Source organism: Peromyscus californicus, unplaced genomic scaffold, assembly GCF_007827085.1.
Source record: "Peromyscus californicus insignis strain IS unplaced genomic scaffold, ASM782708v3 Scaffold_5__1_contigs__length_169319896, whole genome shotgun sequence".
NCBI classification, from domain to species: Eukaryota; Metazoa; Chordata; class Mammalia; order Rodentia; family Cricetidae; genus Peromyscus; species Peromyscus californicus.
In genome coordinates this window covers 4,475,153-4,500,891 of record NW_026294573.1, presented here as the reverse complement: position 1 = coordinate 4,500,891, position 25,739 = coordinate 4,475,153, and the positions used below count along the sequence as shown (strand labels likewise).

Below are 25,739 nucleotides of genomic sequence, written 5' to 3'. Positions count from 1 at the left end.
AAGGAGAACATAAACCCAGCCGTGAGTTGGTGGAGGCCTAGGCTCTGCCCCACATTCCCTGGGAATATGTTGATCATTGCGTCCCTCACACCTCAGCAGCCCTGTCCACACCCAGTGCCACCATAGGCATCCACAGCATCAGATTCCTTCTTGTCTAATAGCATGTCAACGTGCATTCTTTCTCTACACTGCCTAGTCATTCAGAAGTGCTGTCTGAGTGCTTGGGCTTTGGGTGTTTTATTTCAGATATGGTCTCACATAGCCAAGGCTGTCCTGGAACTCAAACTTGGGATCCTCCTGTTTCAGTTACCTCGGTATTGAGATTGCAGACATGGACACATCTGGCTTATAGGTTTGCTTCCTTCTCTATTGTATTGCAGTTGGGCCTCTTCCCAGCCCTCCCTGGAGGGGCCTTTGACCACCTGGGCATCTTCCTTCTCGGCAGAGGGCAGCTGTCCATCCTCTTCTGACGTGGAGTCGATAGCTTCTGCCTCTCCATCCCACCCTACGCTTCTCTGTGCTGGGATTCTTGGACAGCCCGCTGGAGCTCTGCTTTTCTTCCTGGCTATCTCTGTCTGCCTTGTAAACAGAAGCAGCTCTGTGGGGCACAATCCTTGTCTGTGCAGACTCTTCCGCAGTGGCCCAGTCTGGCCTGTGCTTTTTAGTACCATCATCTACAGGTTTTGGTGTCTGGATGGAGTCCTGGAACCTGTGCTCCATGACTCCAAGGAATGGCTGTACTGTATTTCCAATGTCCTTGCCTTAAGGGCTCATCCTGGCCACTTCCTAAGTCTCCAGTTTATATGCAGGTGTCCCCTCTCTATCCATGGATATCTCATGTGTGGATTTAAGCCACCCTGAATCAGAAATCATGGAGGAAAAGTTGCACAGGCACAGACAGTGCAGTAAGGCAGCCGTGTTATACAGCATTCATGTTAGATACCATAAGAAGCTGGTATTTAAGTCTGTGGGCATGGCAGTCAGGTCTGTAATCCTAGCATCAGGGAGGCCTGGGACTAGATGACTCAGGAAAGTGTTTGCAATGAAGTCTTGGTTTGACCCCAGAGCCCATGTGAAAAGTCCAGTGTGGCAGCAGATGCTTGGTCCCAGGGCTGAGAAGTCAGTGACAGACCGATTCCTGGGATTTGTTGGTGGGCCCATCCTAGCCTGCTAGCCAACTCCCAGACCAATGAAAGATCTTGTCTAAGAAAACAAAAGTGTGAACAACTCTGTAAACTGAGGTGCAGTTTTTCTGTACTGACCGCCCAGTTCCAAATAAACACACGGAAGCTTATAGTAATTACACAATGCTTGGCGGATGACTCAGGCTCTTACTAACTAGCTCTTACAACTTGACCCATTTCTATTAATCCCTGTGCTACACTGAGGCCCTCTATCTCATTTTGTATGTCCGACTCATTCTCCGTCTGGCTCGAAACTCCTCTGACTCCGCCCTTCTTCATCCCATCGTTCTCAGTTTGGCTTTCCCACCTAACTTTATCCTGTTCAGCTATTGGCCAGTCAGCTTGTTTATTAAACCAATCATAGCAACATATAGTCACACGACGTACAGAAGGATTATTCCACAACACAAATCCTTAGGAATGACACTTGGTTGTTTTGACCTCCATGTGCACATGTATCCACCAAAAAGTTTGAGAACTAAGTTCTCTAATATATCAGGTGTCCCCCTCTGGCCTCTGCAGGTACTGTGTGCATGTGATACAGTCACACATGCACATGGATCAAATAATTTTTTTAAAATAGAATACTGGTGAGATTGCATAGGATTCTGCAGACACTACCATTTTGCACCTCCTGAGCTGCAATTCCTGGATACCGCTGATTATACGCACTCTAACCCTCTTTTATCTGAATTGAGAGCACCAGTGAGGCTGAGGCCCCATACTATGCTAGATTCTGTCTGAGCACTTGTGATGATGACTTACTTTGAATTAGCTTCTCAGGGACGGTATGTCACCTGTCACCCTGTGTTTCCTGTGACAGTATTAAGCTGCCCAAATTAAACTTTTTAAAGACTTGTTGTTTTTAATACTGTGTGGGGGTCTGTCCACATGAGTGTGAGTGTTGTGAGGGGCCCGAGGTGTCACATCCCTGGAACTGCTGCAGGCCTCCAGATGTGGGTGCTGGGAATTGAACTCGTGTCCTCCATATGGTATTAACTACTACGCTGCCTCTCTGGCTCCTTCAAACTAAATTTTTATGCTGGTTGGATGTCCCTTACCCTTGACATAAATGTTAGAGTTCATATTTTCAAATATTTGTATGTAAAGAGGAATCTTGGGGATAGGACCCAAATCTAAATGAATTCAGTTTCTTTCACAAACATAGAGCTTTAAGAATTTTCTATTTCAGGCCGGGCGGTGGTGGCGCACGCCTTTAATCCCAGCACTCGGGAGGCAGAGCCAGGCGGATCTCTGTGAGTTCGAGGCCAGCCTGGGCTACCAAGTGAGTCCCAGGAAAGGCGCAAAACTACACAGAGAAACCCTGTCTCGAAAAACAAAAAACAAAAAAAAAAAAAAAAAAAAAAAAAAAAAAAAAAGAATTTTCTATTTCACCTTTGTCAACTTGGCTATTTTGTGTTTGAAGCAGTGTGTCTCTTTCTCTAAGGGTGAAACTTCTTAGCATTGGTTTGGTTTGTTCCTCTTACCCGCCTGTCCTCTGTGGTCACCCTGTTGGCAAGGTACATCCTTTCCACCCTTTTTTTTAAAGACAGGGCCTTACTAGATAGTGCCAACCTCAAACTTGAAAAGATCTGAGTGCCTCCGCATCCCCACTGCTGGGCTTAAAGGAGTGCTTGACCATGCCACACTTGAGTCCTTTCTAATAAGAACATTTTACAACAATGAAGCCCCTTTACAGTCTACTTCATCTTACACATTTGATGTTGTATTTTCACTATCTAGTTCAAGCTGTTTTCTAGTTTCACTAGGCGTGTGTTGCTTAATTGTGCACGGTGCTATCGCATGCTTCTGCTTTTGTTCACGTGCGCATGCTTTTAATCCCATCCTTAGGAGGCAGAGGCGGGTACATATCAAGTTCCAGCAGGCCAGCCACGAATACACAATAATCCCCGAAGATGGAGGGAGGGAAGAAAGGAAAGATGACTGCTACTTGAGCCAAGTGTGTCTCATGCCTGTAATCCCAGCTGAGGCAGGAGTATTGCTACAAATTTAAGGCTAGCCTGGGCTACATAGTGCCAGGCCAGCATGAGCTGCACAAGGAAACCTTGTCTTAAACAAATGCATTCGTGCATACATACCTGAATGAGGTGGGTAGCTAAATGGGACAGCATGTGCTTAGCACACACAAGGCCCTGGGTTCTGTGGAAGTACCCAGGAGTACAATGGAAACATGCCAGTCCCGTGTGCTCATGTTCACCTGTCCTACTGTTTTTCAGTGCTTCAGTGTCTTTGTTGTAGTGAATCTTTCTCTGTACCATTAGCTCACAAAAATGACGCCAAGACATTGATTATAAATGCTCGGCTGATAGCTTAGGCTTGATACTAACTAGCTCTTATAACTTAACCCATATCTTTTCAATACATGGCTTATTACCTCGTAACCCATATCTTTTACATGACTCAGTTACCTTTACTCTGTACTGCCCATGCTGCTGCTGCTTCATCTCCAGGCGTCCCTGCCTTCTTCCCAATGCCCTTTAAACCAATCAGAGTGACACATCTTCACAGTGTACAAAAAGATTATTCCACAACACTTTCTTTTAAAATAAAATAAACACTAATCTGAGGCCCAGCTTGGTGGTACTGACTGAGGTAGACTGAAGCAGGAAGATCACTTGAGCCTAGTAGTTCAAGGACAGTCTGAGCAACATAGCGAGACAAACCTCCTCCCTGCCCCTCATCTCAAAACATGAATACAGCCCTGTTACTGTATTTTTAAGATTTTTATGTCTTATGTGTGAATGTCTGTTTATATGTAGATATACATGCAGGTGCCCTTGGAGGTCAACAGAGGGCCTCAGGTCCCCAGGAGCTAGAGTTACAGGCAGCTGTGAGCTGTCCAGTGTGGGGTTCTGGGAAACTAAAGTGGGCCCTCTGCAGGAGCAGCCAGTTCTTGTAGCCGTGAGCCATCTCTCCAGCCCCAGTCCTAGCTCTCATATGTGGTCACATTCACAGCTGCTCTTTGGAGCCACTAATCAGGAACCCCTCAGCCTCTGAAGTCTCTGGGGTTGTTTAGAACACCTCATTTACTGAGACAGGCTATCTCCAGGGCTGCTTTCCTCTCCTGGAGCAAAGCACAGCTATAGGGACATTGACTCCAGCTAAGCGTTCACTCTCCATTTGCCCTTGAGGTCAGCTTTGGAGCTGCTGTGCTGGTTTCTGGAAGTGGCTCCCAGTGGCTGAGACCCCACTACTCCTCCGTGGGAGACCTGACACACCCTGTGTGTTTTGTTCTTGCTTCCCACAGGCTGAACAGGGCCAGTCAGACCTACTTCTTCCCTGTTCACTTGACGGATCAACTGCTCCCTAGTGCCGTGTTCTACGCCACTGTGGGGCCACTGGTGATCTACTTGGCGATGCACCGTTTAATCATCAAACCATACCTCAGGGCTCAGAAGGAGAAGTGAGTTTTGCACTAAGAACCTCTACCTTGGTCTCCTAAACTGGAAAGATGATTGGGTCTACCCTGCAAAAAGAAGACAAGTTAATACTGGGAAAGTGCTAAGCATGGCGTCCAGGTCCTGACAGGTCCTAGTCACTGTTAGCCAGCTGCAGCAGCAGGGAACTGTATTCCTTCCCTTCTGGCCGGTCAGTCCCACCCCCCAGAAATGACTCGGTTTGCTTTATAAAATCAGCTTCAAACAGGACCAGCACAAATGCCGCCTCCCTCTCTTCCTTCGTAGACATCTCACCCTGGCACTGAACTTGAAGTGGAATGGGTCTGTTCTGTGATGCACACTAACTGTAGTCATGGAAACCACAGAACAGGCCTAGCTTTGAAGTTTCTTGTGGAGAGCCCCTCAGCCAAAACTGAGTCCAAGTATCCCTCACACCCAAGTGATGGAGAGGCCCTTTGTTTGCCTCAGAGCTGCCTGTGACCTCTGTTATCACTGCAGTGTAGGGACTCAGTTCCCATGGATGTTTAAGTCCTGGAGCAAAAAATGTGCTCCATCTGACAGCTCTGTGTGGGCAGACCCTGAGTCCCTCCCTTGGCTGTAGGAGCGGGTATTTCTGCATCCTAAGTAGTCTGAGCTGTCTGCCTGCCGGAGTCTTCTTCCAAGGAAACAGCAGTTCAGGAAGTTCCATGGAGGAGGTGGACAGGGAAGGGAATCCCAAACTAAAGGAAGCTGTGCAGGCCAGGCGGGCCTGGGGAGGTGTTTGGAGGTTACCATCAGAGACAGCATACTGGGCTAGTCCAGCAGGGGGCGCAGTGCGTTCGCCGTAGAGTCACTTGTGCCCGCTTCTCTCTGAAAGGGAGCTGGAGAAGCAGAGGGAGAGCACAGCCAGTGACATCCTGCAGAAGAAGCAAGAGGCGGAAGCTGCTGTGAGTACCCCACTGCTGCTGTGCAGGCCAGCGCCTGGGCGGCCGCCTCCCCACCCTGCTCCAGCCCGTCCTGCTGGAGCTGGACTGTGGAGGAAACTCCTTACCGTCCAGTGCTGGTCCCAGAGCCCAAGGGCTTCTCTTTCCAACAACCTCATTTATCTCACAGCCTTTCTGTGACCTGAGGGGCACATTCTGGAGCCTGGTCTGTGCCTTGAGATGAACACAGCCCTCCAAAGGCCTAACGAGGTTTAGTAAAGCAGCAGGCATTTCTTCTCCCTCCCTGTACTCCTGTTATGGAGGTGAGGGAGCAGAATGTCACAGCTGAACAGCAGGGTGCCATGGGGTTCTTGTGACCAGAGGAAAGGCTACAAAGACACATGGCTGAGAGACCACGTGAGGCCATGCATGTTCCCGGGCAAACATGTTCATTTGGGGGGCAGCACACGGCCCTCCCCACAAAGAACACAGGTCCTTCTCAAGAAAAGTAGGGGCTCCAGCTGCTCACTTGAAGTGTCTGTTTTAAGGCAGGATCCCACTCTGGGTTAGAGATGACCTCATATTTGTTATGTGGCCCAGGTTAGCCTTGAAATCATCACTGTGTATCTCTGTTCTTAAATACTGACCGTGTGTTCAGTAATTTCTCATCTATCACCTGCATGGGCAGAATCACTGAGAAGGGAGAAAGGTGCTGTCCCTTCCTCTGGGGTCATCATGTGGTGGTCTTCGAATCTTAGATGGTCTTTTAATAAAAACCCAAAGCCAGATATCAGGGTGAAAGTGAAAGATCAGAGAAGCAGAGCATCCAGCCCCTAGTTCTTACCTCTACGACATCCTCAGCCTAAAGAGAGTGGGTTCCTGTTTCCTCATGCCTTATATACCTTTCTCTGCCCAGACATCACTTCCTGGGATTAAAGGCGTGTGTGCTCCCTAAACAAAGGCAAGAGATCTCAAGTGCTGGGATTAAGGGCGTGTGTCCCCACTGCCTGACCTCTATGTCTAACCTAGTGGCTGGCTCTGTCCTCTGATCCTCAGGCAAGTTTATTAGGGTACACAATACATCACCACAGTGTGGGGGTGTGCCTTGTCAGGTGACTCCCCAACACTACCTCAAGAAGGGCTGAGGGCTTCAAACTTGATGATGGGTGAGCTGAGCTCAAGGCGTGTGCTCCTTTCCCTGCAGTCCAAGAGCAGGCATCTTGACATGGACACAAACTGGATGTTTGTCATTCTCTGACCAAAACAAGTCCAGGGTCCCCGACATGTCCGTCTTCTCTCAAAGGTTCGGCTGATGCAGGAATCTGTCCGAAGAATAATCGAAGCAGAGGAATCCAGAATGGGTGAGAATGCGCACCTCTCTGGACTGGGCTGGGTGCTGGGGTCTCCAATCTCCAAAGCAAAGTGGCGGGACGAGCTGTGGCAGCCCTTGCTGCTCTGTCTGCAGGGCTTATCATCGTGAACGCCTGGTACGGGAAATTTGTCAATGACAAGAGCAGGAGGAACGAGAAGGTGAAGGTGATCGATGTGACTGTGCCACTGCAGTGCCTGGTGAAGGACTCAAAGCTCATCCTCACCGAGGCCTCCAAGGTACGCAGACGGGTCACCAAGGCTGCCTGCTCCCGGGATCTACAACAGAAGGCAGTCTGGGCTCCAGCTCCATGTGCCCAGGACAGTCAGGCCTGCAGTGGCCATTTCCTTAGAGTGTCTGGATAGCTTCTGTGCTGGAGCCACTGCCTGCTTCCATGGACCCTGAAATCCACCTGGAAAGTGTCCACTGAGCTGCCAGATGCCACCCAGCAGTAGTACCTCTCTTCCTGGCACTTGCATGTCATTTGTCTGCAAGTTCCAGAAAGAGGGTGTGGACTCATCTGGACGTGAGAAAAGGGGCTTGAGGGCCAGTCTAGCACTACCTGAGTAAACAAGTCTAAATTCTCCTTCCTTCATCCAGCTCCAAAGTGTATCTCCTCCTCCATGCTGTGCCCAGTTGTTGGCAGAGGGGAGCAGAGCAGGCCTTGAGGGCTGACACTCTGTTTGTTGCAGGCCGGGCTGCCAGGCTTCTACGACCCATGTGTTGGGGAGGAGAAGAGCCTCCGAGTGCTCTACCAGTTCCGAGGTGTGCTGCATCAGGTGATGGTGCCCGACAGCGAGGCCCTGAGGATACCAAAGCAGTGTAAGTAGCTGCTGCCCCTTGGTGTCAGCTTCCCTCTCCAGGTTCATCAGTGACAGCTGAGTTTGTGAGGTGATTGTATATTGTCCTTGTCACAGATGGCGTTAGAGCTCACCATTGGCCAGAAAGTCAGCCTGGGCTACGTAGTGAGGCTCATCTCAAAAAAAAAAAAACCAGTCTAGCCAGCAGTGGTGGAGCACACCTTTAATCCCAGCACCTGAGAGGCAGAGGCAAGCAGATCTCTGTGAGTTCAAGGCCAGCCTGGGCTACAGAGCAAGTTCCAGAACAGCCAGGACTGTTTCACAGAGAAACCCTGTCTCAGAAAACAAAAAGTCTAGAGAGATGGCTCAGCAGTTCAGAGCACCTGTTATTCTTGCAGAGGACCCAGATCCAGTTCCCAGCACCCACACGGTGGCTCACAGCCATCTGTGACTCCAGTTATAGGGGACCTGACGCCCTTTTCTGACCATGGGCACCAGGCATGCATGTGGTGCACATCCATACATATAGGCTAAACACTCGTACACAGAAATTGTAAACGGGGTAGGAGGACCATTCTTGCCACAGCTATGAGAGGCTGTGTGGAAGTGACACCTTCTTCCTGGGTGCAGAAGCAGGCTTCAAGTTGAGTGTAGTGGGAGGCAGCAGACAGGGATAGGCGGGTTCTGAGCTCCAGGCCAGCCAGGGCTGCATAGAAAAACCCTGCCTCAAAACCTAGGAAACTCGGCAGCAGGTGCTCCTAGCCCAGCCTTGGTGCAGGAGGTGTGGAGGAAGCTCACTTGGCCTTTCCCTGTCCTGACATGTGCTTTTCTTTCCAGCTCACAGGATCGATACAGACGGATAAACTACTTGAGAACCTGAGCAAAAAGGCTACAGAAATACTTTCCTGGGAGTCTACAAATTTGGAAGCAGGGAAAACCCAGACATGAGATGTTTTTAGTTTATTCCTCAAGAAGGTGGCACTGTATCAATTATGTGAAGGGACATGCAGACAGCCTAGCTTCGTGGGTACTGTGGGTAAGGACTGAGGAGCCCCACCCTGGCCAGACCACAGCACGGCCATATCTTTCCCCAAGGATCATGTTCCTGGAGGGCAGGGCCCAAGCTGACTCTTCAGGTCACCCAGTCCTGGTCCTCACCACGAGTGGCCATGCACAGCAGCTCTCTGGAGGTATTTGGAACATTCTATCCTCACACTTGAGACTGTCCTTCCTGAAGTCCACGCTGCACATGGGGAACATGGAAAGGAGGGAAGGTGTGGTCACGTGCTGCTCAGTAGACTTCCCACAAACCACCTTTCTCTTCTGGAACATTACAGAGTGGACTGGAGAGGACTGTGGGTTTATAAAACTTCTTTTTATCTGAGAACAACAGCTTTGGAAACTAGTCTCTTTCTTCCCACTTCAGAGCTTCTCAAATCATTCCTCCAGGCCTTGGCTTGGGACAGAATGGGGAGACCCTAGGTCCCAGGGTGCACTGTCCAGGCACACTGCCCACACTGCTAAGAAAAGAGACCCTGCTGCTGCCGGTGGCCCCTTCACCCCACACCACGAGACACCTGTCTTGCCTTGCCTACAACCACTCCTCTAGAAGACAGTGTTGGAAGGAGGGGAGCTTTGCCAGTTTGCCAAATCCTGGGTGTGGACCCAAGGCCGGCCCAGGTGCCTGCACCTCTAGTGAGTGCCCAGCAGGTGGCGCTGTTGCTCGCCGGGCCAGGCCCTCACAGGGTCCCTTCTAAGGAGTCTCAGTTCCCAGACCTCTCCTGTCGCACACTTGCTAGATGTCACTGCGGGCTCTACCTCTCTGAGCAGGTGTGGCACCAGCAGTGGCGCTGAACCTGGCCCCGCAGCAGTAACTGCTGAAGGCAGGTATTGCCTCACAGTCTCATAACCCTTAAGTTGTAAGCGGTTCAGTTCTGTAGTATTTATCTCCTTTTTTTTAGAGGATGTTTCTTTGCCCCCCAGACTGGTGTGCGGTTTGCACCGTTGCATGAGCCAGACTCAGTGCTGTGGCTCCCTGGGCACTGCCGCCCCCTCTGTGACGCTGGCTGTGGCAGCCCTGCCCGACAATAAACCTGAACTGAAAGCTAAGGCCGCTTTGGTGTGTGTGTGTTTAGAAAGGGACAGTAGATGGCCGCAGTGCCCCAGGCCTTTTCCCATCCTGCTGCTTTAGTTAGACCACTGGCTGCAGCTTGAAGCTGGGGTTCCTTCCAGTCTGTGCTAACTGTTCACCTGAGATACAGAACCTCAAAAGAAGGAAGCTAGATGCAAGGTTTGTGTTTGCTTTTTCATCATGGTCTGGCTGTGTGGTCCAGGATGGCCTAGAACTCATGATTCTCTTGCCCCAGCCTCCTGAGTGCTGGAGTTACCTCTCCTCAGATAGATTTTTATTGTTTTCACTTTTTAACACATTCTTCATGTGTATGAGTATTTTGCCTGCGTATGTGCACCGTATCTTTACATGGTGCCTTCAGAGATCAGAAGAGGGCAGAAAAATCCTCTAGAACTGGAGTTAGAGATGGTGGCAAGCCATCATTACATATGATGATATGGGTTCTGGGACCTGAACCTGGATCCTCTGAAAGAGCAGTAAGTACTCTTAACCATTAAGATGTTTCTGGGCCAGGCGGTGGTGGCGCACGCCTTTAATCCCAGCACTCGGGAGGCAGAGGCAGGCAGATCTCTGAGTTCGAGGCCAGCCTGGTCTACAGAGTGAGATCCAGGACAGGCACCAAAACTACACAGAGAAACCCTGTCTCGAAAGACCTAAAAAAAGTTTCTGCAGCCCACACCCCATGTTTATTTATTTAAGTCAGTTCTGTAGTAGTGGTAGTCACATCCTGTCTGTCCTGTATCAGAGGAAGAGTGTAAGCAGCACACCTAAACCTAGAGTTCAGATAATTTATTCCATGTTTACACAAACCAGGCCAGAAAGAGTCACTCAGAAATACAGGCTAATGTGGGGGACCTTTGGGGAGGTGAGGAAGACCCCACAGACTAAACATGTTCCTGGAGGTGGACTGCAACAACGGCCACCTCTCCCTTTGAGTTATCTCTGGCAGGACTGTGACAACTCCTAACATTTGGCCCCATAGCCGCGGTCCTCAGCCTAGCAGACCTGAGGCTGTGCCTCAGGTTCCCCAGCGCTGGCCCCTCCCCTGATGACTGCCTGTCATGGCATCCAGTCCCACCAGTCTCAAGGCACCTGGCAGCATTAGCAGCGAGTGGGAATGTGCACAGCAGAGCTGAAAACCGCTTCCTGCCAGAGTGTTGCCACCATCCGCACATCCCAGAGCCGGCCTGGGCTCAGTTCCGCTGTGCTGGCCGTCTGGCCCGTGGTCCCCGCTGTCCCTCTCTGTAGGCTCTCAGGCGGCTGCACGTCCTCTGAAGCAGCAGCCTCTGGGCCTTCAGGCGCTTCCGGAGCCTCTTGTTTTCCTTCAGTGTGAGGAAGAGTTTTTTTTTCAGGGTATCCAAGTCCAAAAGGGCATAGCTGTGATCAGAGGGCTGTCCCAGAGGGGGCCTTCTCAACCCCGTGGGGCTGGCTGGCAGTCCAGGAGTCTCCATTGCTTCTGTTCTCTCTGGTAAGACCTGAGGACAGAGGTCAGTGAGTGCCAAGGAAAAGCTGTCCAGGTGGCCCTGTGTCCCCAGCAAGAAGGCATCTGAGCTGGGGTCACAAATGCCCATTACCCTTCGGGTTGAGCCCCAGCCCTCGTTCCCTGGTGAAACGTTCCCTGGTGAAATCCTGGTGGTGCTTGACCGCCGTCTTAGTGGTCTTAGGAGAAGCTCTGAAGTCCGCCACCTATCCCTCTGCTCCTGTTCTGTGGGGTCCTCTGGGGGCACTTCTGAGACCAGCTTGTACCCCGGGTCTTACCTGTTTCACAGGGCCTTCAGTGTCTGGAGGCTGAAACTCTTCCAGTGTGCAGTCCCCACCAGCCCCCACCTCAGGACAGACCTGGGAACAGCAGGCGGAGTCAAGATGGCTGAGCTGGCAGACACCGGATCCTCATACAGCTGCCACTGTCCATCCCTGAGTAATCCCTATATGGGGGCTGTGGCCAAGTCCTGTGCATCCGCAGTAAGAGCCCTGTCTCATTCTCCCACCTACTCCAGGACTCCAGCCTGTGACCCACTGAGGTCTGATGCCAGAGGACAGGGAAGCCCGAGGCCACAGCTTCCCTCTGAGGAGGAAAGCATCCTGAACTCAAACCTAACACTCTGCTTTGTCTTCAGATGCTCTAACTCCCAGTTCACCAAACTCAAGCTTGTGAGTGTACTGCCTGACTGGGAGCTGCCCTCCACAGCAACCCTGGGATGTGTGGAGAGCTGGTGCACTCAGCATCTCCTCCCTCACCAGCCGCAAGACAGCTCTGGTTCAGGCAGGACATGGTGGGACCTAACAGTGGGCCAGACAGGGGCCTGGGACACCCCAGTAGCTTTGCGCAGCCTGAAGTGGGGCACACCTAACAATACCGACTGAACCCAGCTGTGCCTACTCCTGCTTTCACTAGATACATTCCCAAATCCTGGGTCAGCAGCACCTGACCGGGTCCCCATGGCTCCAGGGACCCTGGAGACTGGCAACCATCCTCAGTGAACATTGGCCCTACAGCGAGCGCCATGTAATCAGAAGGTTTTGCAGATCTGAAGTCTCTGTTAGCTGCTGGCTGTGCCCACAGCGGCCATCCACAGCTTCTTAATGCCACTTTAGCCTGGGGGCCCTGAGGGCTGTGAAGTGAAGCCCTGGACCTCCTAAACCTGCTCAGGTCTCTTGCAGCCTCTGTCCACTGTCACTTTAAGCACGCCTAGAATGCACTGAATGTACTTGAGGCTGGGATGGTGGCAGTCCTGCCTCTGCCTTCTGAGTGCTGAGATTACAGGCGTGTACCATCACACCTGGCTTTTTGGTTTGTTCTGAGACAGGCTCTCATGTACCTCAGACTGGCCTCAAACCCCACGAATGACTGACCTTCTGATCTTCCTGCCTCCACCTCTGGAATGGCAGGATTGCACACATGCACAGCCCAGGTCTTGTTGGAGATCCAACCCTGGGCTTCGTGCATGCCAGGCAAGCACCTCTGCCAAAGGAACAACCACCTCAGGCCCAGCACACATGCTTTAGTGTTAAAGGAGCTTTAAATCACTTCTTTTGGGGGGTGGGAGTGATCTCATGTACCCCATGCCGGCCGCACCCTCCTGCCTCTGGCTCCACATTACAGTACCACCATAGTTTACAGAGTGCGAGGGCTTGAACCCAGGGCTGCTTCCATCCTGTGCCAGTACTCTTACCAACTGAGCGACCCCTTCAGCCCAGCTCCAGCTTCTTTTTAAGCTCCTCACTCAGCACACACACACAGTCCCACTGGCTGCATGTCAGACCAGCACCATACCTGTGTGGGGTTCTGGAAAGCAAACACAGTGGGCACAGCGTTGTGTTTCAGGTTCTTGCGGTTCCCAAAGGCACTGAAGCACTCGGGTCTGAAGTGCTCGGAACAGATGACTGTGTGCTGCTTGGGTTTGAAGTTGGCCCGGCCGATGTTGAGCACCCACTCCTTCAGCAGCTCTGGGCGGCTGAATGGGAACCTACAGGCACAGCATTCCATGGCACAGCTTTGTAAACTCAGTAATCCACTTCGTTAGTCATATCTAACACCCAGACACTCACCATGGCTGTTACCAGCATATATATATATGAACAAGATCATGAACATGGTAAAAGAGCCCAAGAGAGCTATCCTTCCAAAGCACATGCCAGGAGCCATCACTCCTTCCTGTCACTCACCACTTCCCAGGCCCTGGTTTCCTTCCAAAACATGGCAGTGGACAGGACCGAGTCCCTGCCCTTCAGGAGCCTACATCCTAAACAGCAGCAAACCAAGCTGAGATGGACTGTGAGGGCTGAAGCAGGAGGAAGCCCTGTGGTAGTTACAGCTGGCCAAGGTAACATTTGAACAGACCCTGCAGCAAGTGGAAGACAAACCCTGTGGCCTTTACAGAGGATGGGTGTGAGTGAGGGACCTGGAGGAAGGAGGACCGGCCACATGACGCAGAACTTTATCTAGATAGACGAGGTCTCTGGAGGTTCTGGATGAGGGAAGGAGAGGGGGCCTGTGTCCACCCAGGCTGCAGTGAGAACTAGGATTGAGCAGAAGAAAGTGCTGACTCTGTAATCCTAGCACTTGGAAGGCTGAGGCAGGAGGACAGCTTTGAGTTCAAGGGCAATCTGGTGTACCACAATGAGACTTTGTGTCAAAAACAAAAACAACAAAAAGGCCAGGTGTGATGGCAAACATCTTTAACCGCAGCCAGCACTCGGGAGGCAGAGTGGATCTCTATGAGTTCCAAACCTCATCTACATAGCAAGTTCCAGGCCAGCCAAGGACTTGTCTTCCCCCTAGCCCCCCGAAAAAAAGAGAAAAGAAAGAAAAAGCCAGGCATCAAGGTTTGCCTGCGGATCATGAAACAATGAAAAGAAAGGAGCTTCGTGTTTGCCATAGGGAAGGGGAGGTTTGGGTGAAAAGTTTGAAATGTTAGGTGTCAAGTTCAAGGTGCTTTTCAGACTACCAAGTACAGGAGTGGCAGATGGGCACACGTGCCTGGGGACGTCCCTGCAGAACCTGCCAGCCTGGGAGACTTCAGCACTCTGGATACGCTCTGGATGGCTCCATCTTGAACATGTCAGCGCATGTGTGGGAAGTGGGGAGGACTCGGCAAAAGGGAAGGACAGGGAGTCTGACAGAGGTCAAGATGTGCCCTAGGACATGGGGAAAAGACCAGTCGGTCAGAAGCTATTGAGTAGTCAGGTAAGACAAAGGCAGATGACATGGCCGTACAAGGAAGAACTGGACATGGCAGTGCATGCCTCGGATTCCAGCAGGAGGGGCCAGTCAAAGCCAGCCTGGGCTACACAAAAAAGTAGGAACAACGCTGCCTGGGAGCAGGGACACAGGTGAGCAGGCAAGGCACAGAATGCACACATGAAAAATGTCCTTAGGAAGCCGAGCAGTATGTGCAATAACTACATGTCAATAAACACATTTTAGGGCCAGCAAGATGATTCAGGCGGAAAAGGCACTTGCTGCCAAGCCTTATGACCTGAGTTCGATCCCCAGAATTTATATGGTGGGAGGATAAAACCAACTCCTATAAGTTGTCCTGTGACCTCCACTCATGCACTGTGACATCTGTGCCCACACACAAATAAATGGAAACATGACCAGAAGACACAGGTTCCTTGGTAACTGCCCATGCAGCCACCAAGAGGCCCTTCATTTGCAGGACATAAATTCTGACACGTGTTCAATGGACTACTGTGCAGAAAAGAGCTCGATTGTACGTGTGAGGCAAGGATGACTCTGAGGACAGTGCCCAGAAGGAAGAAAAGCACACGCTGCGATTCCATGACTTAAAGCTCAAACCTGGCCACAGCTATCTCCCTGCGGGCGGGTGAGAAGAGACTTAAGTGGAGAGTCTTCTGTGGACTGCCAAATGATGTGTGCATTTTTCTATGGTTGCTACTCTTGAGTAGAAGCACTGAAACAGCGTTCTGGGGCCCGAGGAGGGGGCAGGTGGGGAGGGGAACACCAGGTGCGAGCAGGCTGCCAGGCCTGAAGGCACAGGCATTGCTGGAAGCCTTGAGGGCCTGAAGGCACAGGCATTGCTGGAAGCCTTGACGGGTGCTTCTTTGGAAAGGGCTACGCACTAGTTGTGCTGGGAAAAGGAGTCCTGGGACTACAGGCCTGGGTATTCACCACCTTCGCAAGATCAAAGTCCCTGCCACGCGGCCCGGCCATCCTGGAGGGAGCTCATTCCTCCAGACCATGTACCTCCGCCTGGGCCTCCCTCGAAGTGACGCAGGCAGCAAGGGGCCAGAGCAGAGACACGGCCAGACGCCAGCCACTCTCCGCCTATTCACACTGGGCACCTAATGCTTCCAGGCGAGATGGGTCAGCCCAAGCCTGCACCGAGAGGGTCCGACGGGGCTCAGGCTTTGAGGCTGCGGGAGCACCGCTGACGCCCTGGACGTCCCCTCCCTGCAGTCCCGGTCCACCTCGCCCGCACACCCTGGGCCTCCCGGAGCTCCCGCCCGGTGCACTGGGGCCTGTAAGAGCTCCATAGTGTCGGGTCCCGGCCTCCCATCCCTCACCGGTGGAAGGTGAGCTGCTTCCTGCGGCTGCTGTAGCGGTTGCAGCATTGCTTGGCCGCGCACGACTTCGGCATCTCGGAGATGGGCCCGCTGCCCCTAACAAAGATGGCGGTACGCGGTCTCGGGGGCGGAGCTTGAGGGGCGGGGTCTGCAAGGTTCCCGGTGCTTGGACCCGGCTTGCTCCGCTCCCTGAAGAAGTTGGGAGCCTAGGGATGCCTCCAAGAGTTTAAACCCAATGAACCTTGGAAACCTAGAAAAGGTGTCAACCCCCACCTCGGCTAATAGTTTGAAGCTCCCCGAGGTGATAGGCAGGTGAGGGGGGGTTGGGGCAAAGACAGGTACTGAGCCTGGCTAGCCTGAACTCACGAGATTCCTCCATCAGCCTCTCAGACACCAGTTGGCTTGGTAGACAGAGGATTCCTAGCACTGGGAACTCGCCTCAAACTCACATCTGCCTGCCTCCGCTGGGATTAAAGGCCTGTCACCATGCTGGGGCCAAGGAAAGTCCCAACCCCAAACTTGCAGAGCCTAAAGGCTGTGGCTTTGAGTACAGATCAGTCAGGGGTGGGCACACCAGCTGAGCAGAGCCAGTGTGACTGAGAACAAGTGCACACTGGGTCTAGGAGTTAACCAGACAAGCAGGCCACGGGTCACGATCCTTTTCATTGTGCCAAATGCCAAAACCCAATCAGCTTTGCCAGAGCCACTACCTGGGCTGGTGACTGGAGAGGGCCACAGTGTCCTTCAGCACAGGACACCTTAGGAGACACCAACCTCAAAGTAGCAATATCTTTATTTACAAAATATACAGTTTCACAGAAACAGCTTGCTTTATACACATAAACTTTATAATTACACAGAACCATGTAAACGATGTTGTCTGGCCTGGCCAAAGCCGATGGGAGAGGTCCACTTTGGGGGTGACACCTTTCCCTCCCCACATCATCAGCCATCAACCAGGAGCCCCTAGAAGGGTCATGCCCAGTTTGCATAAAGAAGCTGATTCCAGCTGCCCAGCTCAGTCCACCCCCAAGCCAAGGTGTCTGCCTTCCCACACCACCCACAGGGAAAGAGCCCCTTAAAAACACAAAGCAAGCAAACAGACTGAGATGAGGGTCGATGTATCCCAGAGGCATCAATCTCTGAGCACACATAACAATGGCCAGCTACACCGTTCCACAACAAAACCACTTATTTTTAAATGCACTTAAAAAAAAATAGAACTACTGGAACTTTGGTTATTGTCAGGGTGAAAACACTGGACAAGTACTGTCATGGGGCGGGTCTTTGGCAAATTCCTCTAACTTGTCCTAGGGGTTTACTCCTCTCAGAGTCAGACCATAGCCTGGGGACAGGACCTTCTGGAACAGCTCCTTCTCTATGGCAAAGTTCTCCCTTGAGGTGTGCGGGACCAACTGAGCTTCAGCAATGAGTATTTCTCTGTACTTTAATATGAGCAACAGAATTTTAAAAACAAACAAAAAACTAAGACAGTTACTTAAACTGGACAAGTGTAAAGATACTGAGGCCCTCCCCCTCCCTCTCCCAGCTCTGATTAGCAGTCACAGTCTGAGCTCCTTTGGTCTTAAGATACTGTGGGAGTGCCTGATGACCCCGCACAGGTGCTACACAGGAAAGAAATGGGACCCACTTGGACACTCCCTGCCTCAGGCCTAACAGAAAACAGTACTTAGGAGATGGACCCACTGCTTTGTTAAACCCTCCTGAGAACATGCACTGGAGTGGTGAAGGAGGCCACTGCAGAGCCAGGGCCTCCCTCTTCCTTCAACCCTAGGACCACCAGTGTCCGGGGAGGTGAGGCAGCCCTCCACCAGGCTAGAGCTCTTGTTCACACCTTGGAAACTGCAGACTGCTGCAAGCGGACGGTACAGCGCCATCAAACTCTCGCCTTGCCCCGGGAACCCAGCAGGCCAGCCTGTGTGGAGGGCGGATTTTTTTGAACCATTATCTCAATGAACAGCACATAGGTCCTGAGGACACCTTCATCTGTGGGCTGCATCTGTGGGCTGCTACTGGAGCAGCTGAAGAACAGAGAACCAAGGGCTTCCAGAGGATAGAGCTGGGCACCCTGGGGCATGGACCAACGGCACAGAAAGGGCATCTAGGAAGACACTGGCCAATACTTTGGGCTGTATCGTGCGGAAAAAAATGGTTTGCTTTTTTACATCGTGCAAAACAAGAAACTGAGTTATGAACACAGGACACCTCCACCCTCAACCCCCACTCTTGGAGAAGTGGCTACATACTGTCCCTTCAAACAAACAGTGAAAAACCAAAGAATCACCGCTCACCCACCACCAAGGGCTCCTCTTGGGGACACCAGACCACTAAGAAAGCAGCTCCTTAGCCCAGTAAGTACAACGAGGCAGGGGCAGTGAGATCACAAAGGGGCAGGCAACTTGGATGGCTGCTGTATAGACACTTGTGATAAAAGACCAACACTGGAGAATAAACAGGCCAGGGAAACAGAACCCCTCCCGAGCAGAGGAGACACGGGATTGACAGCTAGCAGCAGCCCCCAGCGGTGGGAACTGGCTAACAATGACTTCGCCCGCACTCTCAGCGGAAGCAGACCTGGTGCTCAGTCTGCCTCCAACACAGAGAACACAGCCGGAGCAGCAGTTTTGACCACCATTTTATCTGCTCACTGGCTATGTACAGTTTTATCTGGACAGCTAGTCCCTTGCTTAGGCACCTGAGTGGCAGGGTCTGCCCGCACCAGAGCCAGGAGGTCTGTGCTCAACTAGGGAGGCCACAGAGCCCAGGCCCTTCCAGTCCCGCCTCTCCTTGCCAGCTCCAAATCAGTCCAGAAACAGCTTCCGGGAGCCCATTCGGGAACGATTGGAACGACGGATATCAAACTTGGAGTCCCGGCACTTTTGGCAGACAAACACTTCCGGAACATTGGACTTGCGGATCTTCGCACAGGACAGGTGAATCCAGGTGTGGCACTCATTACACTCTATCATGGGGCGACCAGCAAAGGGCTTCATGCAGAAACAGGTGACAAGATCCCAGGAATCATCATCTGGAAGGAAACAACAGTTCAGACGTGGGGACCTCCTGAGGCCTTCCTACCTGGAGCTGCACCCAATGGTCTGAGTGTGGCCAAACCGTCACTCCAGCTTAACTCGTTGAGCCAGTGTTCCTCTCTGAAGGCAGTGACTGCATCCCAAATGATGCTGAGATCCATGGAGGGGCTACATCATTTCTGCACTCAGACTTACAGAGAAGTCTTGGGCTGTATTCAGAAGCTAACAACTCTTTTAAGAGCATCTATCTGAGCAGAGGTGGCGCATATCTAGAATCCCAGCACTCGGGAGGCAGAGGCGGGTGGATCTCTTGAGTTTGAAGCCAGCCTGGTCTACAGAGTGAGTTCCAGGACAGCCAGGGCTACAGAGAAACCTGGTATTCAAAAAAAAAAGCACCTATCTGCCCTTCCACACTTTCTCCTTTGAAAGATCCTAAGCACCCTGAGCCGACCCCAGGACCTAGCCCTCTGCTTGAACCACTCACCTGAGTCCACCATGATGTCCTCATCGTTACCGGTGCTGTCTTCATCTCGGAAGACCACCTGCTTTCCCTGCCGGACAATAGTCCGTTTTCCTTCAGTCTTTATCTCTTTAACCTGATCAGGGGACACAGTAGCACAAGAGCCACTGGAGGGAGTGTCCGAGTCCCAGCCTGAGCAGGGGTCAGCCGAGGCCTGGGGAATATCCTGTACAGTGGGACTTGTGGGGGTCTCCACATACGGGTCTGCAGCCTCCAGCTTCAGCAAGCCCCCTCTGTATCCCTCCTTCACAGGCATGTCGCTGTCCCTTCGCTTCCTCTTCTTCTTCTTCTTCAGCTTGTCAGTTTTCTTCCTGTCCAGCAGGAAGTTACTGGGCTTCGCTCGCTGCAGGAGGGAAGGCTGCAGGTGGCTGAAGCAGCGGTCCGATACTGGCAAGGGCACTGAGGACGTAATGTCAGAGAAACCAGTGTCCCAGCCATCACTGTCGACGGTGCCAGCAGTGCTGTTGGCGGGGCTGGGGCTGCTCCTCAAGGGGAGCTCCTGAAACAGAGCAACAAGGGGCATGGTGGTCATTTCACCAGGCTCCAGGGCTGGGTGCCCCCCTCCCCCAGCAGGTCAGTCCTTCTGCACTCATCAAGTACAACTGGACCGGGACTCTAACCAGCATCACACTGGTACAACCTCAGGAGCATTAAGGTGCCAGCAGACCAGGAGGACACCTTCCCTCACTGAGTGTGTCCTGCAGTCAGGACAAAGCTCACAGTTAAAAGGCTAAGGAGCAACTGGGCACTGGAGTGGCAGAGCGCTCTGCCTAGCATGCAAGGGGCCTCGAGTTGACTCCCACCCTCCAAGAGCCTACAAAAACTGCTACCAACACCCACTCAGGATTAGTCTTCCCTGAAGAAGCAAAAGTACTCCTGCATTTATTCTCCCAACAGATTTCTTTTTTGGTTTTTCTGAGACAGGGTTTCTCTGTGTAGCCTTGGCTGTCCTAGAACTCCCTCTGTAGACCAGGCTGGCCCTGAACACAAGAGATACACCTACCTGCCTCTGCCTCCTGAGTGCTGGGATTAAAGGCGTGTGCTGCTATATCTGGCTCCCAACAGGTATTTTTATAATTAAATGAATTTAAGTTAGTTTCAAATTTTTGACCTTCTTTAAAAAAAAAAAATAAAAAACAGCTGGGCATGATGACACATGCCTTTAAGAGAGGCAGGTAGATCTCTAAGTTCAAGGCCAGCCTGGTCTACAGACTGAGTTCCAGGACAGCCAGGGCTACAGAGAGAAACTGTCTGGGAAGAAAAAAACAAACAAAAAAACCCTGGAGACATCCCAAAATATTGCAAAATCTAAGTAGATAATTAGTGCCCCCAAATAGCAAGCTAAATGCTGCAGTTCGTACCATTCAATTATTTGCCAAGACTGACAGCATTCTATGTGGTACAAAGTATGCATTGTACAGCAGTAAGAATAAATCCATGCCATGATTTGATTTCCTCAATTACCAGATTCTGTTTGTAGCTTAGTGTGATATATACAGGATCCCAGCAGTCTGAATCCCACAGAGGCTGACATCCCCACTCCCCTTCGGCCTTTCCTTGGCAAGGAATAAAAAAAACTCCTCCATGTACACAGAATATGGGGCATGGGTAAGAATCCCTCAAGACCCAGTTGTCTGGTATTCCCAGCAACTAGGCAAGATGTGAATCCTAGGGCAAGAGATTGTCCCCTCTGTGGCCTGGGTGTCCTCATCTTCAAGGCAGAGGGGAGAAGGAATGGCACTTAGTTCATTCTTCCTAAAGAGTTGGCCTGGCCACTGGAGTACCAGCCCTTCTCAAGACAAAAACCAACAGCACAGGCTCATAACCAGCTACAGCTTTGACAAATACTTCCGGCCGGACGGTGGTGGCGCACGCCTTTAGTCCCAGCACTCGGGAGGCCGAGGCCAGCCTGGGCTACAGAGTGAGTTCCAGGACAGGCTCCAAAGCTACACAGAGAAACCCTGTCTTGAAAAACCAAAAAAACAAAACAAAAACAAAAAAAACAAAAAAACTTCTTTGTTGTTGCCGTTAACACTTGAAACAGAGTCCCTTAGTCAAGCTGGTCTGGAATTCACTATGTGGCCCAGGCTGGCCCCAAACTTTTAAACAAACCTCCCATGCCTCATCCTTCTGAGTGTGGGGAGTACTAGAGTGAACGTAAATGAATGTTGTAAGTTTGTTAAATTGCTGGACAGTGATGGCACACGCCTTTAATCCCAGCACTCAAGAGGCAAAGGCAGGCCATCTCTGAGTTCTAGGCCAGCCTGGTCTACAGAGAGTTCCAGGACAGCTAGAACTGTTACACAGAGAAACCCTGTCTTGAAAAATAAAAAAATAAAAAATAAATAAATAAATAAATTAAATCAATCAAACAAACAAACAAAAAAAAACCCAGGCGTGGTAGCAAACACCTTTAGTCCCAACATTTGGGAGCCAGGATGACTAAAAGAAACCCTGTCTTGAAAAACCAAGATAAATAAATAAATAAATAAAATCTGTTAAATTATTTCTAGACAAGCTTACTAAAGCTTTGGAATCACTTCCCTGTCTGAGCTTATCTAGGCCCCCAAAAAACTGAAGCCAGGCTACCACCCAAACCTGGCACCAAGCGCTTCCAGACCCACGACTGGTGAAGCACCTGTAGCAGGAAACCAAGGTGCTGGGGTCTGATGCTCCAAAATCTAGAGTAATTACCTCCTTCGGATAGGGGATGTAGCCAGCATAGGCCAAGACGAAGGTGCAGAATTTGTTGAAGTCTTCAACAGTGCGGCGCCTCTTACAACTGGGGGAGTACTCCTGTTGAGGGGAACAAAGGGTATGTGAAGGAGACTCCAGGAGGGGAAGCTGACCAAAACAAAGCAAGCTGCAACTTTTATTGCCAACTCACACAACACGGCAGAATTTACAGTCTAGAAACAAGATAAGGTGAGTTGGGGTCAAGAAACAACAAAGTGTTCTTAAGGTAGAAAGAGGAGTTTTAGGATTCTGTGCCAAGAACACTGGGAAACTAGCTAGAAGATAAAAAGCTTGTCTATAGTCCACCTTTTGGCACTCGCCTTATCTGTTTGTCCCTGCAGGCCTATCAGGAGCTCCAATATCTACATTTTTGCTACAGATTTTCCACTTGGAAAACAAACTGCAGCTGTGGCTCTAAACAAAAATTAAGTGATTTCAAAAACCAGCTGCTTAATCTCTCCTTGCTCTCCAAACCTGACTCCCATGAGGCCAAGGCAGGGAGGGGGGCATCCTGCTCTCGTGGTAGGGGCGGGATGGCGGCGGACACCCAAGTGTCCCTTGCACTGGGTCGGAATGGCGAGCGTACTGCTCCGTTTAGGTGCGCACTTCAGACGAAAGCCCAATCAGCCTGCTCGGGGGCCATTCTCAACGGCCACAGAGCACCCACCACAAAAAGGGATTTCTCCCGAGAAGGCGGAGCATCGAAGGCTCCGGGAACATTCCCTGCGGTTGCTCGCGCAACTTGTCACCACCCCCCACCCGTGCTCAGGTGCTCGGCCACCTAGAAGAGGGCCACGGGGCCGACCTCCGAAAGCCTCCCGCGAAGGGGCGCGCAACGCAGCACTTTTAAACACGGTTCCAACTTGCTCCGAAAGGCCGCTCGCTCCCGCCCCTCGGCCAGCCCCGCAGGCGACCGAGCGGGCCGCGCGCTCCCGGCACTCGGGCAGCCACAAGGCCGCGCAACCGGGCCCCAAACTCCGGGAGAACTTTAATTTCGTCCCGAGGGACCTCGCAGTCGGGGAGGGGGGGGCGGTTAGGGCCGCGGACGCGAGTGCGGGGCGGTGCCGCGAAGGCCACGGACCCGCCCTCCCTCCCGGAGCAGATGGCGCGCGCCGCCCGCCCGCGCAGGCCCCGGAAGGTGCGGGGCCCACCCGTGGGGTGCGGGACGCCCGCGGGACCGGGGTGGGTGTCCCGGCGCCGCGCAGGCCCCAACGCCTCCCGCCCGCAGCGGCGACGCCGCGGACCCTCCGCGCCCCGCCCCGCCCCCGCCGCGCACCCCGCACACCGACCCCGGCCCGGCGGCGCGGGGGCCGCTCCCCGGAAGGGGGGAGGGGCGGGCGCGGGAGACCGGCTCCCGAGTGCGGACCCCCCGGAGGCGGGAGCCGTGGGGGCGGGGCGCGGCCTGGCCGGTGGAGGGGGCGGCAGGACCGCGCGCGTAGCCGTTCCGAGGGGGCCGGGCCGCACCGGGGAGGAGGGGGGGGGAGACCCCGCGAGCCCGAGCCGGGGCGGCGGAGGGCCATGTCCTCGGGGCGGAGGGTGGGCGCGGCGCCCGCGGAGGACCGGCGGGGAGCCCAAGCGCGGGCCCGAGCTGGGGGCGCCGGGCGAACGTGGGGGAGGGCGGCCGGGCTCGAGACGGCTTCCCGGGGTCCCGCTCGGCCAGGAGCGCAGCCAAGGCCGGGGAAGGGGCGGCGAGGCGAAGCTCGCACTCACCTCGGGGTGGAAAGCGGCGGCGCAGGAGTCGGAGTCCATGTTCCGGGTGGGGGGCGGCGGCTGTGGGAGTGCCGAGGCCGGAGTGCGAGAGCGGGCCCGCAGGGCGCTCAGGGCCAGGGGGCTCCGGCACCGCGGAGGGCGAGGGCGGACCCGTCCAGGGAGGGGTCGCCCGGGCTGGAGGGGACGGGGGTGTCGGGGTGTCGCGTCGCAGGCTCGCTGATCCCGGACCGGAGTCTCCACAGCGAACTGAGTGGAGGATGCAGCTCCCACGACCGATGCTGTGGAGAGGCGGGAGAGACACTGAGGGGGGCGGCGGCGGCGACAGCGAGCGGGAACCCGACCGGCTCCCCGACCTGACGCCCAGTTCGGCTCGTGTCTCGGGAGGGAGGGCGGGAGCGCTGCGAGGGTCGTCGGGAACTGTAGTCCGGGATGGCTGGACTTCGTCAGTGTGGGGGTGTGGCGCGCGCGGCGCGCGGCATTGTGGGAATCGTAGTCCCTAGAGCGGCGCTACGGTGCACAGAGGCTGTCTCAGAACTCCAACTCCCAAGAGGCTCTGCGGCAGCGGACGAGTGCGGGGCGGCGCTGTCAGGACTCCCGAGGCCTCAGGAGCGGGGGAGGCGCGGGGGCTCCCACCTCCCGGCTGGTGGGGGAGGGGCGGCAGGCCGCGGGCTGCGCGGGGGCGGGGTCGAGCGGCGGCCTGGGTCTCGGAGGGCGGTGGCCCGAGCTCCGCTTTCTCCCGTGGGGCCTCGGCTTCGGCCTTTGTGGGGCGGGGGTGTCCCGGCGGCTAAGGCGGGATGGGGGCGGGCCGCTGACGTCTGCGGGGGCGGAGCGCACTTGTTTTCGTGGCCGCGGGCGTTTAGCTGGAGGTTCCGGGCGACCGCGGCGTTAGGCCCGGAGGGTCACTTGTGAGCACCCAGTGCGAGCAGCTTAAGATGGAACCGAACTCCGGGCCGGCGCGGCGCCGCCACACACGCGCCGGGTTTTTGTTTTCCTCCGCGCTGTCCTCAGGGCTGCGGCGACGGGAAAGGCTTCGCCTCCGGAGTTAAACGCTTTTCCTGGGATCCGAGAGGCGGCAGGTGCGGTGTAGACGCGCGAGGTGCGTGGTGCCCACGGTGACTCCGGGGGCCGTGTTGTTGGGTGAGTGGGCAGTGCACGGAGACCAGACCGGGGTCTCCCGTGGGTGTGGAAGATCGGCCCGGAACGCTGAGTGGAGTGCCTGGGTGACATTACCGTAAGGCTGTTACTGCTGTTTTAGCGTTAATGATCACTTAGAAGGGAAAATGTACATATGCAAAATACGCATTGTTCAGTCATATATTTGGTGACTTTAAAAGCTGTCAAAAGAGCGACGTAAAATTTTAAATCCGAATGAGAAAACACTGACACATGAGAAAGACGAGATTGAGAGCCTGTGAACAGCTCTATCAGCGATTATTGCTGTTTCCGTGGTTAAGCCAATTTTTATGTAAACAGTGATTAAGAGACTAGGTTTAGCCAGGTGTGGTAACCCAGTATACCCAGCAGGCAGGAGCCCGCGGGACTTGAGGCCAGCCTGGTCTACACAGTGAATTGCTGGCCAGTCAGGGCTGCATGCTGAGACTTTGTGAGTAAGGGAGGGAGGAGGGGGAAGGAAGGAAGGAAGGAAGGAGAGGGAGTTACTACATAACCGGAGGCCACCCTGAGCAATATGAGACCCTAACAAAACGGAGTTCATCTCAGAAACCAACCTCAATTCTCTAAACCTAAATAAACTCTACCACAGTGACTGACTCAATAAAGGTAGTTTGCTGTTGTGTTTGGTGATTTCTGCGATATTGAAGCCCTGTTGAGGCTCCCCAGAAGTGATACATTGAAGTAATGCACAGAAGAAATTACTACAGTGAAA

At 53.2% G+C, this 25,739-nt stretch overlaps 3 protein-coding genes across 4 annotated transcripts in view; 1 reads left to right on the top strand and 2 right to left on the bottom strand.

Moving 5' to 3' along the window:
• The window catches only part of Dnajc11 (DnaJ heat shock protein family (Hsp40) member C11), a 57,158-nt gene extending 47,375 nt beyond the window's left edge, over positions 1–9,783 (top strand). The window contains exons 11-16 of the mRNA XM_052718708.1: positions 4,453–4,608; positions 5,460–5,529; positions 6,809–6,866; positions 6,971–7,113; positions 7,567–7,696; positions 8,512–9,783. Of these exons, the coding sequence (XP_052574668.1) occupies positions 4,453–4,608; positions 5,460–5,529; positions 6,809–6,866; positions 6,971–7,113; positions 7,567–7,696; positions 8,512–8,537 (583 nt within the window). The 3' untranslated portion in view covers positions 8,538–9,783. The remainder of the gene's footprint in view (positions 1–4,452; positions 4,609–5,459; positions 5,530–6,808; positions 6,867–6,970; positions 7,114–7,566; positions 7,697–8,511) is intronic.
• A 796-nt stretch (positions 9,784–10,579) lies between these two features.
• On the bottom strand, positions 10,580–15,966 carry Thap3 (THAP domain containing 3). Of its 2 annotated transcripts, XM_052718715.1 has the most exons (4): positions 15,836–15,966; positions 13,080–13,272; positions 11,564–11,644; positions 10,580–11,280 (listed from the first exon to the last, which is right to left on the bottom strand). In XM_052718715.1, exons 1-4 carry the CDS (start codon positions 15,907–15,909, stop codon positions 10,999–11,001), a joined length of 630 nt encoding a protein of 209 aa, XP_052574675.1. In that variant the 5' UTR covers positions 15,910–15,966; the 3' UTR covers positions 10,580–10,998. The 2 variants fall into 2 exon arrangements, with proteins under 2 accessions (XP_052574675.1, XP_052574676.1); XM_052718716.1 differs by lacking the exon at positions 11,564–11,644.
• Positions 15,967–16,610: 644 nt separating this feature from the next.
• Phf13 (PHD finger protein 13) lies at positions 16,611–24,242 on the bottom strand. The gene is made up of 4 exons (XM_052718714.1): positions 23,855–24,242; positions 22,103–22,204; positions 19,373–19,907; positions 16,611–18,884 (listed from the first exon to the last, which is right to left on the bottom strand). Exons 1-4 carry the CDS (start codon positions 23,891–23,893, stop codon positions 18,658–18,660), a joined length of 903 nt encoding a protein of 300 aa, XP_052574674.1. The 5' UTR covers positions 23,894–24,242; the 3' UTR covers positions 16,611–18,657.
• Positions 24,243–25,739: the final 1,497 nt, after the last annotated feature.

Bases quoted from the DNA above. Each gene is read 5' to 3' on its own strand.
- Thap3 (XM_052718715.1), bottom strand. From the start codon at position 15,909: ATGCCGAAGTCGTGCGCGGCCAAGCAATGCTGCAACCGCTACAGCAGC. The intron at 13,273-15,835 runs GTGAGGGATGGG...CTGTGCCTGTAG, and splicing joins AAGCAGCTCACCTTCCACCG to GTTCCCATTCAGCCGCCCAG. The intron at 11,645-13,079 runs GTATGGTGCTGG...TGCTGTTCCCAG, and splicing joins CTTTCCAGAACCCCACACAG to GTCTGTCCTGAGGTGGGGGC.
- Phf13 (XM_052718714.1), bottom strand. From the start codon at position 23,893: ATGGACTCCGACTCCTGCGCCGCCGCTTTCCACCCCGAG. The intron at 22,205-23,854 runs GTGAGTGCGAGC...TCCCCTCAACAG, and splicing joins CCGCCGCTTTCCACCCCGAG to GAGTACTCCCCCAGTTGTAA. The intron at 19,908-22,102 runs GTAATTACTCTA...GCTCTGTTTCAG, and splicing joins ACATCCCCTATCCGAAGGAG to GAGCTCCCCTTGAGGAGCAG.